The sequence below is a fragment of the Cydia splendana genome, chromosome 9, assembly GCF_910591565.1.
Source record: "Cydia splendana chromosome 9, ilCydSple1.2, whole genome shotgun sequence".
NCBI lineage: Eukaryota > Metazoa > Arthropoda > Insecta > Lepidoptera > Tortricidae > Cydia > Cydia splendana.
The window spans coordinates 14196030-14213091 of NC_085968.1; the positions used below are offsets into that span (position 1 = coordinate 14196030).

Below are 17062 nucleotides of genomic sequence, written 5' to 3' on the forward strand. Positions count from 1 at the left end.
TATAAAGATGCGACCTTTTGTGCAACACGGAACGGCGCAACATGACTTGACCTATCGAACTACGAGTAGGTACCTTGTTAGAACTGATCGGTAATGGAAGTCTCTTGCATGTTTGATGATGAATATGATAATTAAGGTTAAATACCATACATTTATATAAGTACCTAATGAAGAATTGAGGATGAATGTCATTGCGCTTGTTAAGTGAGACGCATGCCTCGATTAATATAGGTATACCATCCGATTCATATTTTCCATCGTTCTTTCACGGAATCGTACGAACGTGTCTTTGTTATTTCAGTTAGTCTCGGTACAAAAAGTAGTTGACTGAAGTAGCATGACAAATACGAACGTTTCCGAGAAAATACGATGGAAAACAATTATGCACGTAGGTACCTACATCTGTATACAGGTAGTATTTTCTAAATATTTTTTTGTTTCAACATAAATCGAAGTACTTAAAGTAGATAAGTATCTACATAGGTACATAGGTATAGGTATTTACATAGGTACCTGACGGTATATATGTGTAGAAAGCTTCAGTTCCGGATTAAGATACTGGGTTATTTAAAGTAATTTTTTGAAATCCACCTCATGGATCTCTCCAAGAGAACTGACCCAGAACGATTTATACTCTGTTCATACGCTGAAGCCGACGACACAGCTTCTCTTTCATATTTTAAAATATGGACAACTCTTAGAACAATAGGTACCTATAACGACTGATAACGACGATTCGTTAAAATCCAAAGATTATAAAAAAAGACATTGATAGGACTTTATATCTATAATCTTAAAATAACAATGGGTGAACGTTATCGATTTAATAGCCCATAAAATAGACAATTATCTTCATGAATTTTCTCACATCGTCGGCAGTTCCGCATACCAACAACTATTGGCATTTAGTTGACCTCCGCGGGGTACTTGCGTTTATGGGAAATGAATACCATTTGGAAGATGACACAACGCCATAGGTGGTGTACGCCTGTTCGTAGTTCGATTAGTTCATGCAATCCGTTTCTAATGCAATGTTTAGTTTTAGCGCATGTGCCGATGCCGTGTGCTCGCTCAGTAGTTCTTCTATATGCTCGTCTGACATGTCTTCCATTCGTTTAATATGCATACTTTCACCTACATTTAAAATTATTCGCCAAATAAATATCTTAAAACAAATTTTAAATGACAGTAATATTAATTCTAAGACAGCACTGCTTATTCTTATGGGGAATAGGGGTAATGTGAACAATAGTTATTTGTACAATAAGAGATCAAAGTTTGATATTTCTTCGAGTGCTTATTTTGAGTCCCGTGCAAGCGAAAGATTTTATAATCTCTCACAACGCTCGTGAATCTAATTTAGAATCTTGAGCGTAGTAAGGGACTCAAAAGCGCACGAGATGTAAATAACTTTGATCTCGTGTAGTACACAACATTTTTCACCTTAGCAGTGAGAACATACCTATTAGACAACTTGAAAAATGTAGTCCTTCTTCGTCACTTAATACCTATGCACTCATGTTTTCTTAATTACCGCAATCGAACACAAAAACAAAACGTAATAATAAATTTCAGTAAAATAATATGGAAATAACGAACTTTTTTTTTTTTCGTCCATATGGACAGGCTAAAGCTCTAAGCCATACTGCCTTGTCATAAGTAGATTTTTTTGTCTTTTCAGTAAGTTCAATCCGGTAAACGTCTTCAGTAAATAGGGCAAACCTGGGCTATTCGGTGATACGTAGTTATCCGGTGATAGTCAGTTTTAATGTCTTTTAGCCGCGTTACCTGGTAATTATATTACTTGAAACCATATTACACCTCATTAGTCACATCCATGGTATCTCTTAAACATTGTTTTAAGCAATAAAATTACCGGGCAACTCGGCTAAAAGACAATAAACTGACTATCACCGAATAACTACGTATCACCGAATAGCCAAGGTCCAATTCCGGGAAATAACGAACATCAACTGACACTTCAATCGACAACTTTTTATTTTGTAAAAAAAAACTGTAAAACTGTAAGATACGGTCCGAATTGCGGATACGTACTATTTGTCAACTATAATAGAAATTCTTAAAAGTAAAATAATTAATTTTTCGTGATAATCTGTGTATTTTTTGAGTTCATTATTTTAATTGTACAATAAAATATCTAGAATATAGTATTTTTATCAGTTTTTATCAAATCTTAAACTTTATTTTAATTAAATAATTATTAAGAATTCATACTCGTACGGAGCTCGTACGTGGTTTGGAACGATGCGTTCTGAAGTTTTTCGGGGGTCTATTATAAACAGTCAATATACCGTTGAATGTCGTTTAAACTTTTTTTCGTCTGTTTCTTTTTGCTAACAGTGTGAAAGGGACAGAGATAATAGATCCCAAGTATTTCGAACTTCTATTAGACCCCGCATGTTGAAATGACATTTGACTATAAAGGTCACTTGAATGTCATTTTGTCTCACTCAGTGAGCAAAATCGCATTTTGCTCACTGTTTTTAAGAAGCAAAGTACCCTTGTTCGAGCTGCTGAGGTGAAAAAATAATTTAATTAAATACTTTGAACAGTTAAACTCGCTTGCAGTGCATGAAATTATTTTTATTCATGTAGGCCTAGCAACAAGCTCTTATGAATTGTAATTAATCTTAATCTAATTATCAGAGCAATTTATTGATTTTAATATTATTCCATAATAAAATTGGATTATTATACATATCAAATTTAACACTAAGAATTTCACAAAAGGATCGTCAAACATTAAAAAGATTGTATAAAAAAATACTAGTCTAGAATTTCTAGAATAAAATCTAAATGTCAAAAAAAAAAGCATAAGTAACAAAAGAAGTAGATAGTATTACATCGGAATATCCATTTCCTCATCAGTAATCAAATATACCTAATAAATAAATAATCATTCCGAATAACAATTAATCCCACGTTGTAATATCATTCAAGTAGTCTTGTGTGGTATAATAAGCTTTAGAAATAAGTTTACGCTTTACATAATTCTTAAATTTATTAATAGATAATTCAGTAATATGGTTTGGAAGTTTATTATAAAATCTTACACAATTACCCATGAATGATTTTTTATTTTTATTTCTTCTTATGTTTATTTCTAGTATTAATATTATGAATTTCACAATTTTTCCTAAAATTTACAATATTTTTATGTACATACAGAATATTCTCATAAATGTATTGACAGTGCACTGTCATTATGTCAATTTCCTTAAATTTATCTCTAAGTGAGTCTCTATGGTTCATTTTGTATATTGCTCGAATAGCCCTCTTCTGCAGAACAAAAATGGGTTTTATCTCTGAAGCACCGCCCCACAGTAAAGTACCATATGCCATAATGCTATGGAAATAACTAAAATATACTAATCGAGCTGTTTTCACGTCAGTTAACTGACGGATTTTGCTCACTGCAAAAGCTGCAGAGCTCAGTCTATTCGAAAGAGTAGCAATATGGGGACCTGGAGTTTAGAATCTAAAGTTATACCAAGAAAAACTGTACTATCAACTAATTCCAATTCCTCATCCTTCACAATGACACTTGTTTGCACATGCCTTACGTTACTACTAGTGACAAACTTAATACATTTAGTCTTTTTCTCATTTAACAATAAATTATTAATATTGAACCAATTTACTACTTTTGAAATGGCATCGTTTTAGAAAGGGTTTTTAACAACAAAAAATATACTGTACGAGGCACCACTCTACTTTTTATAGTTAGCTAGATATGGACGTTTAAATAGCGACATTTGTATGGCACTATTTAGCCATTTGTAAGGCGCTTTTGACATGTATATGGCATTTTTTCGACATTGTATGGCAGTATCAATATTTTTATGGCACTATTTATTGTTTTTGTTATTCAATAAACAAAGAAAAATTTGGGGTGTATCTTTAAGTCATAACAAAACAAGTGCCGCGCAGGACAACGATAAAAAGGCTTCCCTTGATTTATTAAATAACGCATTAAATTATCGAAATTATTAAATCTATTCTCTAGAAAATGCTCTTTATAATAATATAAAGTTATTCATAATACGTTGCCTACATCCAAAGTTATGATTTTTTTATTGGATGTGTGCCGCCACTGGGACACGCAAAAAACGGCAAATTTCGCCGTTTTTTGAAATTCAAATGCGATTTTGTCAGAAACAAATAATATTTAAGGTACAGTTGTACATTATATTTAAAGTTTACAATACATTTGATGAAAATATATACAATACCCAGTCTTTTAGTCCTATGGACTTCGAGTTATAGCCGTGGGACAGCAAAAAATGCCTATTTGAAAATTGACCAATATAATCTTTGTACATATAGTAGTAAGTTTAGCATAATTGACACTAACAATTTTGTTAGTAAGTAAATACCATATGCCTATGGTGTTTTTGACTAGAGGCAAGTGTTGCCTTTCAAATTATTACAAAAGACAAATAGCTTTATCGCTATCTTATTTACTTGACATTCCTGCCAAGAATTTGGCAGACAATTCTGCTCCTATTGAGCAGCCCAGTATGAACATGGAATTGGTTCCAGTCATAACCAATGATTTTATAAAATTAAACTAGCTGTTAAGACAAAAGATTCTGTCTCTGGCAATTTAGTTTTAAATAAATATAATGAAAAATACTGCAAACATGGAAATTATATCCACCTGGTGCATCAAAATATTCAATGTATCAGAGGAAAAAAATTACAGATAGAACTTTTTTTTAATGATTTTAATATTGATATTTTATGTCTTACTGAACATTGGTTAAATAATAATGAATTAATGCCCCAATTTAATAATCACCAGGCGGGAAGTTCGTTCACCAGACGTAGTTCCATACATGGTGGGTCATTAATTATATTAAATAGTCAGTTAAAATTTAAGGAACGTAAGGACATTGTATCCATGTCTGTTGAACGGACTATAGAACTAAGTGCAGTAGAATTAGAGCAATTTATTGTTGTCTGTGTGTATAGGCCGCCATTAAGTAATTTTTAATTATTTGAAAACATAATGGAATCTGCCCTACTTAAAATATCATCTTCTAGTAAGAAATTGCTTATATGCGGCGACTTTAATGTAAATATTATGGAAAATTCAACAATGTCTTGTAGATTATTGAATCTTTTTAAATCTTGTAATCTCAGCCACATGTTTATGGAGCCCACTAGAATGACTGCTACTAGTGCAACCTGTATAGATAATATTTTCACAGATATTTTTCCTATTGCTAAAAAAGTTATCAGCAATTTAGAATCAGACCACTTAGGTCAATTAATGGTATTTGAGGCATTAAGGAAAAATACCTTGAGAAAACAAATAACTTTTGTACCAGTAACCTCGGACCGCGTGGAAAGAATGAAGCTAAGTTTAGTTCAGGCGCTACCCTTTTTGTCTTCCGATATGAGTCCTAATAGTATGTATAATTCATTCTTTCACACTTTTATGGATCATTATAATGCGATATTCACCTCAAAATCGGTCGTAGTTAGTGGTGCATCAGTTTTTAGTGAGTGGGCTACTGCGGACTTACATCAAAGAAGACGTGAACTGTATGCCTTATATGAAGAACGACGGTTTAAACAGAGTGATGAATTTAAAGAACATGTGAAGGAGTATTCGAAGAAGTTTAAAGTAGATTGTCATATAGCTAAGCGAAATTATCTAAGTCAGAAAATAAAAAGTAGTTCCGTCATTGTTAAAGCAACCTGGAAAGTTATAAATGTGGAGACTGGTCGCTCGAAACACACAATTAAAGAACTTAAACTAAACATTGATAACAAAATTATAGATTCCATTTTAGAAGTAGCTACAGAATTTGAAAAATTTTTCACCGAGGTACCAGTATCCACAACTAAGGATTTAAATTCATTACCCTCATCTGCTGTTACATTATTAAAACATAACGCTCCAGAGTGTTGTGGAGACCTTCATTTTGAACATGTTTGTACCTCAGATGTAATAAAGACGTTTAAATCAATTAATGTCAAAAAAACTAATGTCCTCTGGGGAGTCTCTGTCCATGCTGTCAAATCCTTAGTAGAAATTGTAGCGCCTGACTTGGTAGTTATATTTAACAACAGTGTTGATTGCGGCGAGTTTCCTGATCTAATGAAACATAGTAAAGTACTTCCTTTATCTTAAATCTGGTAGCAGCTCTGACCCCACTAACTTTAGACCGATATCTGTGCTACCAACATTTAGCAAGATTTTTGAAAAATTAGTTCTTTCTCAATTAGTACGACATTTTAACGTTAATAATTTGATGCATAATAAGCAGTTTGGTTTTACACGGGGTCGCTCAACAACCGATGCTGGTGTTGAGCTAATTAAGCATATTTTCGATGCCTGGGAGGAGTCACGAGATGCTTTAGGTGTTTTCTGTGATTTATCTAAGGCTATTATCGACTGTGTTTGTCATGAAACATTAATCAGGAAACTTCATTATTACGGAGTTAGAGGATCGGCACTGAATTTACTTAAGTCCTACTTAAATGGTAGAATACAAAGGGTCGATGTGAATGGACAGCGATCACCTGGGTCATTGGTCTCTATGGGTGTACCACAGGGGTCAATATTGGGGCCTTTCCTGTTCCTTATCTACATAAATGACTTGCCATTCCTTGTTAAGACCCACCATGACATAGTATTGTTTGCAGACGACACCTCACTTATTTTCAAAGTCAAACGACAGCGACAAGCTTACAATGATGTAAACAATGCTATTTCAAAAATACATTGGTTCAATGTTTTTGTTAAATTTATTGTTAAATGAGAAAAAGACTACGTACGGCAGGTCGGCTGCCCTAAGCAGAAAACAAGTAACCCAGTTTTGACAAATTTTTGAGGAGAGCAAAAAAACGTAATTTGTCAGTTTTGTTAGGTATTTGGTCTAAAATGTAACATCTGTTTATACCATTATGTTAAAGGCGATAAAATTAAGCTTAAACAGACTTTATTTTTTGTTATTCTTGTATATTAAACTTTGTACAGGCATAAAATGTTTTCTGTGTAGTTTACTGCCCGAAAATCTCAGAACCATTCTACACAAATTCAAGTATCTCGTGTTTAGCTCGGAAATAGCAAGCACTTTAGCTTCTTAAATACTAAACATATTTGGCTCTCCGATCAATAACTTTTCCAATTTTCATGCAATTCTGAAGAAAATGGTACCAAATGAAAGCTAATAACATAAGCTACCGAAAACTGATTTTTATTTCTTTCAGGTTTATCGACTTCAAAATCCCTGTTAGATAATAAGACGCTTGAAAAAAAATTTATTTTTTTATATATTTTAAAGTTCTTTTCTATTGGAAAATAGACTTTTTTTTAATTAGTGATTGATGTTGCCATCCTCACACACACATGACACATGGTTATTGGTACCTATTTCATCGATTTTATTTATTTTCAGACATTATTTTGTGATACGATGACCCATTCCTTCAACAAACCCTCTGTCTTCTTGGATAGTACCTACAGGATCCTGCTTCCGAACTTTTCTTTTTAGGGTTCCATACCTCATAAGGAAAAAACGGAACCCTTATAGGATCACTTTGTTGTCCGTCCGTCCTCCGTCCATTTGTCTGTCAAGATCCTTTATCTCGGAAACGCGTGGAGGTATCGAGTTGAAATTAAAACCATATACTCAGGTCTACATTCCCTTAAAGATGTAGAAAAAAATCAAACATCTACATTAAAGTAAAAAAAAAGATACGGTGGTTTATGTCAAAAAACGTAAGTATATTTCGATATTCTCAAGGGATTCAAAATTTAAAGGGTACCTAAGTAGGTGGGTAGTAGGTAGCTAGGTCAGCGAGAAGTCCCGTTGCCCTAGAACCATGAAATTTGGCAAGTAATATTGTATTACATTATAAGTACAGGGAATAATCTGAAAACTATAAATTTGTAAATATAAAAAAATCAATGAGTAACTGTAAGGAACGCTCGGTGGGCGAGTCCGACTTGCATTTTTTTATAGTCCTATTTGACAGACGTGTTTGATAGGAATGAGGCAGGTGCATGGAATGGTGAGAGCTGGTGAGTTCATAAAAATCAATATTTGGGGACAATCTTACACTGCACTGATTTAAACTTTCACGATTATTAAACATTATCAAACTACACAACTACTTAAATACGCGATTAAGTCCCGTTGTGTAGTTTGATAATCTTACACTGGTTGACCTAGCCCCAAATTAAGCAAAGTTTGTACTATGAGTACTAGGCGACGATATATACATACGTGTATAGATAAATGCATACTTAGGTACATAGTTACTTTATTTACTATTTAACTTTACTTGTAACAAAGTAAAAATCTAATTAAATCCTTCAATTCAGTTTTACCTATTTCTTATAAAACCATATCGGTCTGAAATTTTGCTGATATACACCTATTAATATGGTAAGTAATTGGTGGATCTCTTTAGTGGCTAGAGTTAAACTAAGAAAAGTCTGCAGAGATGTTGAGAGCACACCAGTGCAGGTGTTATTTTAAACGTCAAACTTCTATGAAATAATGACATATAAATAACACTGGCAGTGGTGTGCTATCAACATCTCTGCAGACTTTTCTTGGTCGAACTCTACTAATAGACTTCTCGAAATTGACCTCAGATGATTCACTTTACCACATAATAAGTGTCTTTATAAAAATTCAAATTTTGGCATTATTCCTGGATTAAATATTTCCCTTTTGGTCAATTGAATACAGTCAGTTGTTGTTTGTTTCTAATTTTGGCACGGATACGGCATAATTATGATTTCCTCTTTTTTTGGCGTATTCTAGTGTTCTGTTTTCATTACTGTAGAGTCTACAGTGTAGACAATACAGATAATTTTAATTGTTTTAACAACACTTTTTCTTTAAACTTAAATTTCACAGACTTTTCACCTTTGACAGGAATATTGCTAAGCAAATTTGTTTTCTATGTACCTATGTCTTTAAACAAGGTACCTTTTGTATAACTATGTAACTAATTTCTAACCTAAATCGCAGATTGTGTTGGGAGATACTTGTTTTACCATTGTAATAAACTAATTCGCAGTTACGAACATCTACGCTAAACTCAAGTATCTCGGTCATCTATATGAATTACAAGTATCTCTGATTAGTTACTTGTCTTTAGCGTAGAAATGGGACATATACTTGAATTTAGCGTAGAATACAGGGTCAAAAAAAGATACTCGGATTTTAAAAACATGAATATTTTGAAAACTACACATTATTTTACAATTATTTTTTTGGTGAAAGATGCGCCTGAAATTGTAGATTCCGAAAATCCAAAAAAAACGTTATTGAAAATTTTCGAGTTACTTGTTTTCTGCTTAGGGCAGCCGCAGGTGCCAACAAGTGTCATTGTGAAGGATGAGGAATTGTAATTAGTTGATAGTACAGTTTTTCTTGGTATAACCTTAGATTCTAAACTCCAGTGGGGTCCCCAGATTGCTACTCTTTCGAATAGACTGAGCTCTGCAGCTTTTGCAGTGAGCAAAATCCCTTTAACTGATGTGAAAACAGCTCGATTAGTATATTTTAGTCACTTCCATAGCATTACGGCATATGGTATTTTACTGTGGGGCGGTGCTTCAGAGATAAATACCATTTTTTTTCTGCAGAAGAGGGCTATTCGAGCAATATACAAAATGAACCATAGAGACTCACTTAGAGATAAATTTAAGGAAATTGACATAATGACAGTGCACTGTCAATACATTTATGAGTTATGAGAATATTCTGTATGTACATAAAAATATTGTAAATTTTAGGAAAAATTGTGAAATTCATAATATTAATACTAGAAATAAACATAAGCTCGCAGTGCCCTTCACTCGGCTCCATAAAATTAAAAAATCATTCATGGGTAATTGTGTAAGATTTTATAATAAACTTCCAAACCATATTACTGAATTATCTATTAATAAATTTAAGAATTATGTAAAGCGTAAACTTATTTCTAAAGCTTATTATACCACACAAGACTACATGAATGATAATACAACGTGGGATTAATTGTTATTCGAAATGATTATTTATTTATTAGGTATATTTGATTATTGATGAGGAAATGGATATTCCGATGTAATACTATCTACTTCTTTTGTTACTTATGCTTTTTTTTTGACATTTAGATTTTATTCTGGAAATTCTAGACTAGTATTTTTTTATACAATCTTTTTAATGTTTGACGATCCTTTTGTGAAATTATTAGTGTTAAATTTGATATATATAATAATCCAATTTTATTATGGAATAATATTAACATCAATAAATTGCTCTGATAATTAGATTAAGATTAATTACGATTCATAAGAGCTTGTTGCTAGGCCTACATGAATAAAGTATATTTTGATTTGATTTGATTTAAGATTTTCTTATCTCTTAGCATTAGCACTTTCCTGTTTTAATCATATTAGAACCCAGGTACAGTTTGGTTGGTACCTTTATTTCAAGATTTCTTGTAAAGTGTAATTCTATGGAACTTGCTAACTATGCAAACAAACGGCCATATTGAAATTGTCTCTAAATGATGAATTTACTAGTGACTTTTGTTTACATAGTTAGCAAGTTCCATAGAATGACACTTTATGGAAGCGACGTCCAGTCGGCCATCTGATATTTAAACCGAGATTGCTTGATCCCTCTTAATTTTCCCTCACCAATTAGCTACCTAAATATCGACTAAACCCAAGCACCTCTGAACCTCGGATCTCTTCTACCAGTGCTCTTTATAGAAAGTAAATATGTATGTTTAAGTTTAGAAACAGAGATAAAAAAAGCTCTTCAGGTATGTATAATTTTCCTCATAAAGGCGGGTAAACGTAAACAATTACATCGCATTAGGGACAAGGTCATTTTGTGCTAAATGGCTCTGCAGTTTATATTGTTTCACATAATGCATTCCAAATGTTCACGCATTTGTCCCGTGTTTAATTGGAGAAGGTCGCCGGACAAGCTTCGTGCGACGATGGAAAGATTGTTCTGACCTAGAACCCTAGACTGTGACAAAACCAACAAAGTTGAGGAAGGACGGTCACCTTCTCAATTATTCTCAAAATGTAATGACTAACCGGTTACTTTAAAGTTAAATAACCTCGGTAACATTCATTATATTGTTATGAGTATACTCAGTAACTCGTATCTGTTGCATCTTAGATCCGAAAATATTTGAGATGAAACATTGTAGCTAGACGCAAACATTAGTTAAGTATATACAAACAGGTCTGATGGGTTCGATGGGTCTGTTTGCCTACTTAGAGGCTTCGTCAAGGACTTTAGCGACAAGCTGTTATCCTCGGCACATCCTTTCACGACCTACGTTCGTTCGAGTAACCACTTCATACGCTGTAAACAAAACTATTAGTAGGTACGTACGTAATACAATGTACTTGTATTTAGGTATAGTAAAGGTAGTAGTAATTTGTTACCCTACAGAGTATTCATGACATACCTACTTACCTAAGTATTTTAACTCCCAAATGTAAACCTATTATAATATTTAAATTTTATTAAGTATAGTATAGTGAGACTCCACAGTCAAACTAAATGTAGTTTTGTGGAGCATTGTCCTTACAAAAAAGTTGTAACTTCTTGTATAATAAATAACTATAATAAATAACTATAATAATAAAAGTAGGTACATGTGCACATAGTGGTTTTAGAGAGTTACGGATTTAATAAGAATATAATTAATTATGAATTGGATAGTTCTACACATTTAACAAAATTAATAAATTATATAAATAATTCTCTATACTTTTCTTAATAAAACTACCTTAATTCTTGTAGTCATAAAAAAATGGTCTGATAGGATAATTATTGTGTATCTTCGCATAGCTTCTCGATTTGAGGTCAGTTGTAAACTAAGTACTCATAATTGCATATGTGCTATGTTGGCATTTATGAAAAGTCATTATAATAAGATAAGTAAGTACATATCTGTGAGTATTCAATTATCGAGTACCGAGGTAATTGAGTTCAAAATATTACGACAACCTTGGATGAACTAAACACAATCTCTCGATTATAGTTATTTTGCATAGACACCTCTGCTGCAGCCAAATACTTAAATTCCTACCTAACTAATGAATTGCTCATAGGCTCACATGCCATTATACGAGTATGTACCTATTTTATATGTTTTCTACCGGAATATCTAAAATGCTCTAAAAATTATTTCTCTAAAATTCGTTTCTTGTTTTTGTTTTGTGCGAGAGTGAATGTTCTCGTGCGAGAACCCCCCATAGTAAACTCGAGAACGGCACAACTATACATCCGATATAATCTGGGAAAGTCAGTCATCAGATCACAATGCACGTGGCTCTATAAATAGGCGTCCCAGGCTGTTGCGGAGGCGTGGCGGCACAGTGGTCCACTTGCGGCAGGATGCGGAGCCCAGCTTCCGCGCATTGTGGCAGCCTGCGACTGCCGCGCGACACTTGCGACAGTGCACCATACACTTGCATTGCAATAGGCTAGTTGACAAATTTTTGAAGTGAAAACTTCTTTAGCGGCGCTTGCCACTTTTAAAAATGATAAACTCGAGACAGCGATCACGTGACCGTAACGTTTAAATGGCCACTCATAATACTCATATAAATGGCATTTAAATCAATAAAGAATGAAAGAAACTCAATGATATTACATGAAAAAGGTTCTAATCTTGTACGGGTTGAAATACGAGGATCTCACAGTTACATTCTAACTTTATATCCCTCAAATATAATTCAATAAAGCTACATCTTGATGAAATCGCAAATAAAAGTGAACTCTAGTACTGGTGAATAAAGCTCAAAATATCATGACCAAATATATTTAGATGCGAGGTCTGCAAGGTAACTTTACAATTTCTATTAGAATTATAAACAATTAACGCTACAAATTTGAATTTCGAATTTTAAACAAACTCACTGACCAGCAATTTCTGAACTAAAGTTGTTCAATAGAAAGGCGGATGGGTCAATTGTACATAGTGCTGCCGACATTTTGGACTAGTCATTGAGTTTTCACTTCTGTCGGCACTCCCGGAGTGCAACCCATTGTTTTTTTATTAAAGGTATCAATCGATCAGGTTTGTTTTGAGGATCAAATGTATATATGGGACCCATTGCCTTAAAGCAATACAGTCACAAATGATTGCCAAAGTCTGACAATCGCACTTTATTGACGAAATGCTCCTAACACAATGGTAATACATTGTGACGTGACTATTGCTTAGAAGCCGTTTCAATGTAAGTATGGAAAACAAGGAAATTGTGCTTTTGTAGGTGAAATGTTGCGTTTATGTATATAGCTGTAATTGCTATACAATATTTTTATAATAAAATTTAAGGAATCGAATGGTACCATTTTTTTAAGCGGCTGGTGAACTGATAAATATAACGTAGCACCTTTCCATTCTCAGAAAAATCAAGATTAGCATTGATTAAATGATGCATTAGATAAGGTTAGAAAGGGTTGGTGATAAATTAGGTCGACATGTGCCAAGTAAGAATTTGAGTTCAGATAAGCTAAATTAGCTTTCAAATAAGTTGCTTATTTTACATTCAAAGTAGGTAGGTATTATTATTTTACATTCAAAGTAGGTTGGAGACAGAAAGCGAAAAACTCGGTTTATCAATGAACATGCAAAAAACCAAATTGATGATAATAGACCGAACGGGAATGCTGCCGGATGTTCAGAACATACAAGGCATTGACACTGTAGACAACTTTATCTATTTGGGATCGACCATAAACAATGAAGGAAGCTGTGTCCCGGAGATCAAGCGTAGAATAGCCATGACGAAAGACGCGATGACACGCCTCACGCAAATCGGGGTATAAGCTATAAGATCAAAATTCGCTTAGTCAGAGCCTTAATAATGCCTATCTTTCTCTATGGAGTAGAGACGTGGACAATCCGATCAAGATACAGGCAGAGAATAGATGCGTTCGAAATGTGGTGCTGGAGGCGAATGCTACGAATACCGTGGACGGCAAAACGCACAAATGTGTCTATTCTCTCACAACTTGGCATCAAGACTCGGCTGTCCACCATATGTCTGCAACGCATACTGTCATATTTCGGTCACATCATGCGAAGAGAGGGTAGCAATCTGGAAAAATTGGTCATTGTTGGCTATTGCCTTCGGTATTCCGAAGGCAAGAGAACACGAGGACGATCGCCAACACGTTGGTCTGACCAAATAAAGGAAGCCACCGCCTCTTCCAAGCTACATCAAGTAGTGAGGGCTACTTTGGACCGCAACCGATGGAGACAGATTGTTTATTTGAGGGGTTCCAGTGACCACGATCCTCAGTAATGAGGGACCGACCAGAGAGAGGTATTATTAAAAAAAAAATTAAAAAAAATATTTATTCAATCAACAGTAGTTTACATTGTACATAAAGTCAAAAATCATTACCTGTGTTAAGATGACAAACAATATCCGAGTTATTAGTGCAGACTAAATTTAATAATATTAAATGAAATCATAACAACTGAAATGAATTATCCAGAAATAGTCTGGTACTTATAATGATTTATTAATTATTAGTTGTAGGTACTTTTTTGTGATGTAAGTAATATAGGATTAATATACATTCCTTAATTTTAGCTTTTTTGTAGTAACATAATGATACCTACATAAATACAATTATTTAAACTGATTTAAGTATAATTTAAAAAAAATCGTCATAAGCCTCTAAGAGGCCATTAAAAAAAGCATAGACGGTGGGGGCAGGGCTCAGCAACTCGTCTAGGAAGAGCAGGCGGTCCGTGGCGCAATGCGCGGCGCGCAGCACCTTGTAGGCCAGCGTGCCATTGTACGTGCGCGCGAACACCGGCGCCGACACCTCCGCGCCGCACAGCACGCTCAGTGCCGACAGCTGCAGCAGGCATTGCTGGAACTCCGCCAACGCATGGAGTAGTTTTCCATCGAAAATCAGCTCAGCGTCACACTCGGATGTGGTGGAGTACTCATTCATTATAGCGGCCGCGATCCCGCAGTCGGCTTCAGTGACGACGCTCCTGTCTGTGGTCGAGTCCAGAATCGGCTTCTTGTCGAAGGGGAACTTCGGAAGATTTTTCTTGTCGACCTTGTCAGCCACCACGTCGAGCATTACGTAGGCGAGCAGCACGGCTGAGGAGAGTGCAGCGGGCGACGAAGGCCTGCGTCGCGAGAAGTAAGCCAGCGCTAGTAACAGCAGTCGCGTTTCCTCTGGCGCAGTGTCGAGGCGTTTCAGGCTCTCCAGCTGTAGCGTCTCGTGCGCGAAGTGCTCGAGCAGTCCAAAAGAACGCACTGACTCCCAGCCGTTCTGGAATACACACTCTTCCGCTTCGTAAACCGGTTTTCGGATGGAATGCGTGTCTCCGACGAGAATCGTTTCTTTTTCCAGGCCAGCGTCATAAACAAAATTAAAACCATCGTTTTCGAAATTAGTCAATAAATCATATGCGTACTTTATAATATCCAAAGCCAGAAGCGTGGGGTTGTCTTGTTCAAATCCTCTAATGGGAGGAGCTCCACGAAATATTTTGGACCGATAAAGGTTGACGTAGTCAATAGCAACATGTTCGGCGGCGACACCTTTGGCGAACCAGCGCGGGTCGGCCCGCGTCACGCAGGCGGCGTCGCGGTCTAACAGGCACGCCGCGCCGAGCCCGCCGCACTCACGCCGTTCTATTTGCGCCCCAGCTTTGGCTTCCTCTTCAATGAACGTCTTTTTATCTTCAGCTGATATAAACCTGAAGATAGTTGCCGAGATCTGTTGCTTGCTGCTCCTAGAAAGCCATCTCATCAAATGCAAATTACGTTTGAATGGCCCAAGAGGGGCTTTAATGCTTTTAAAGAACTCTGAGAAAAATCCTTCCGGAAAAATATTCTCATCAGTCAATACTATAAATACGGCGAGGTTATCTACGGTCAATTTATATTTTCGTAAAAAGGTTTTTAATAGGAAGTAACCACAATGAATGGTATCATTTTGAAGTTCAAGTGTAGTGGAAGGTATGTACTGGAGTCCGGTGAAACAATTCTCGATGTCATAACTTATAATGGGACAGTTGAGTTTGTGAGCCAGTTCAACGATATCTTTCTTGCTTTCATACTCACAAACCACGTATTCAAAATCCATTTCCTTCAAGACCTGTTTGTAAGTTTCTTTCATGAGAACAGGGACGATTTCGCTGTCTTTTTCTTTGTTCAGCCTCTTCTCTATGTTCTCGTGTCCTCCTTTGAATAGGATGTAGCATTTGATGTTAGCCTTCTTGAACATTTGTAGGTATTGCCTGAGGTGGCGGGCGTAGCGGTCGGCTTCGATCCCGAAGGCGCCGGAGAAGCCTGCCCGCTGGTAGGAGTTGTAGAACAGGTTCTGACCGTCCAACACGACGGGTTCATCTCGCAGTTTGCGCGGCGTCAGCTCGCTTACCTCCACCAACTTGCAGAACGTCCGTATTCTCATGATGATATCTGAAACACGATTGCAAATCCTTTAGGATATCAGTGTCATTCCTATGACGGAATAATTGTGTTCCGGCCCTTTGGGAGGCGTGCGCGGAGCCGAAGCCAAAAGCCAACACGTAGAGGCCCTTTTGACACTTTAATGAAATGTAAGGGGTACACCGAGCGGATGCTGCCCGTGCCCAGTGTCATTATTATTTGTCTGTCTTTATCCATCACGGAACAATGGTGTTTAACCTTTGGGAGCCGTGCGCGGAGCCGAAGCCAACACGTAGAGGCCCTTTTGACACTTTAATGAGATGTAAGGATTTATTTTTATTTTCTTTATTGGAGAAACAATAGAAGTATGTGACGTAATTAATAATTAAGTTTGTTAGGCATATAGGGACCTATCACATAATAGCGCTAAGTGCCTAACCGTATTGCGCTCGAATTAAAAATTAATTGAATGAGTTTGAAACATATTGTTCGGTATAAAATAGTATTAAATATATAGGTACCAACGTACAGCAAAAGTTTATGATATCGAGCTCAAGATACCTACATACAATACAAGTGAGGACGAACAATAGAGAATGAATATATACCTAATAATGA

General features: G+C 35.5%; 1 protein-coding gene across 1 annotated transcript; it reads right to left on the bottom strand.

Moving 5' to 3' along the window:
• Window positions 1-14682: 14682 nt before the first annotated feature.
• On the bottom strand, window positions 14683-16470 carry LOC134793606 (uncharacterized). Its single transcript, XM_063765230.1, has one exon. It carries the CDS (start codon window positions 16464-16466, stop codon window positions 14685-14687), a length of 1782 nt encoding a protein of 593 aa, XP_063621300.1. The 5' UTR covers window positions 16467-16470; the 3' UTR covers window positions 14683-14684.
• Window positions 16471-17062: the final 592 nt, after the last annotated feature.

Excerpts from the sequence above, each read along its gene's own strand:
- LOC134793606 (XM_063765230.1), bottom strand. The coding sequence starts at position 16,466 with ATGAGAATACGGACGTTCTGCAAGTTGGTGGAGGTAAGCGAGCTGACG.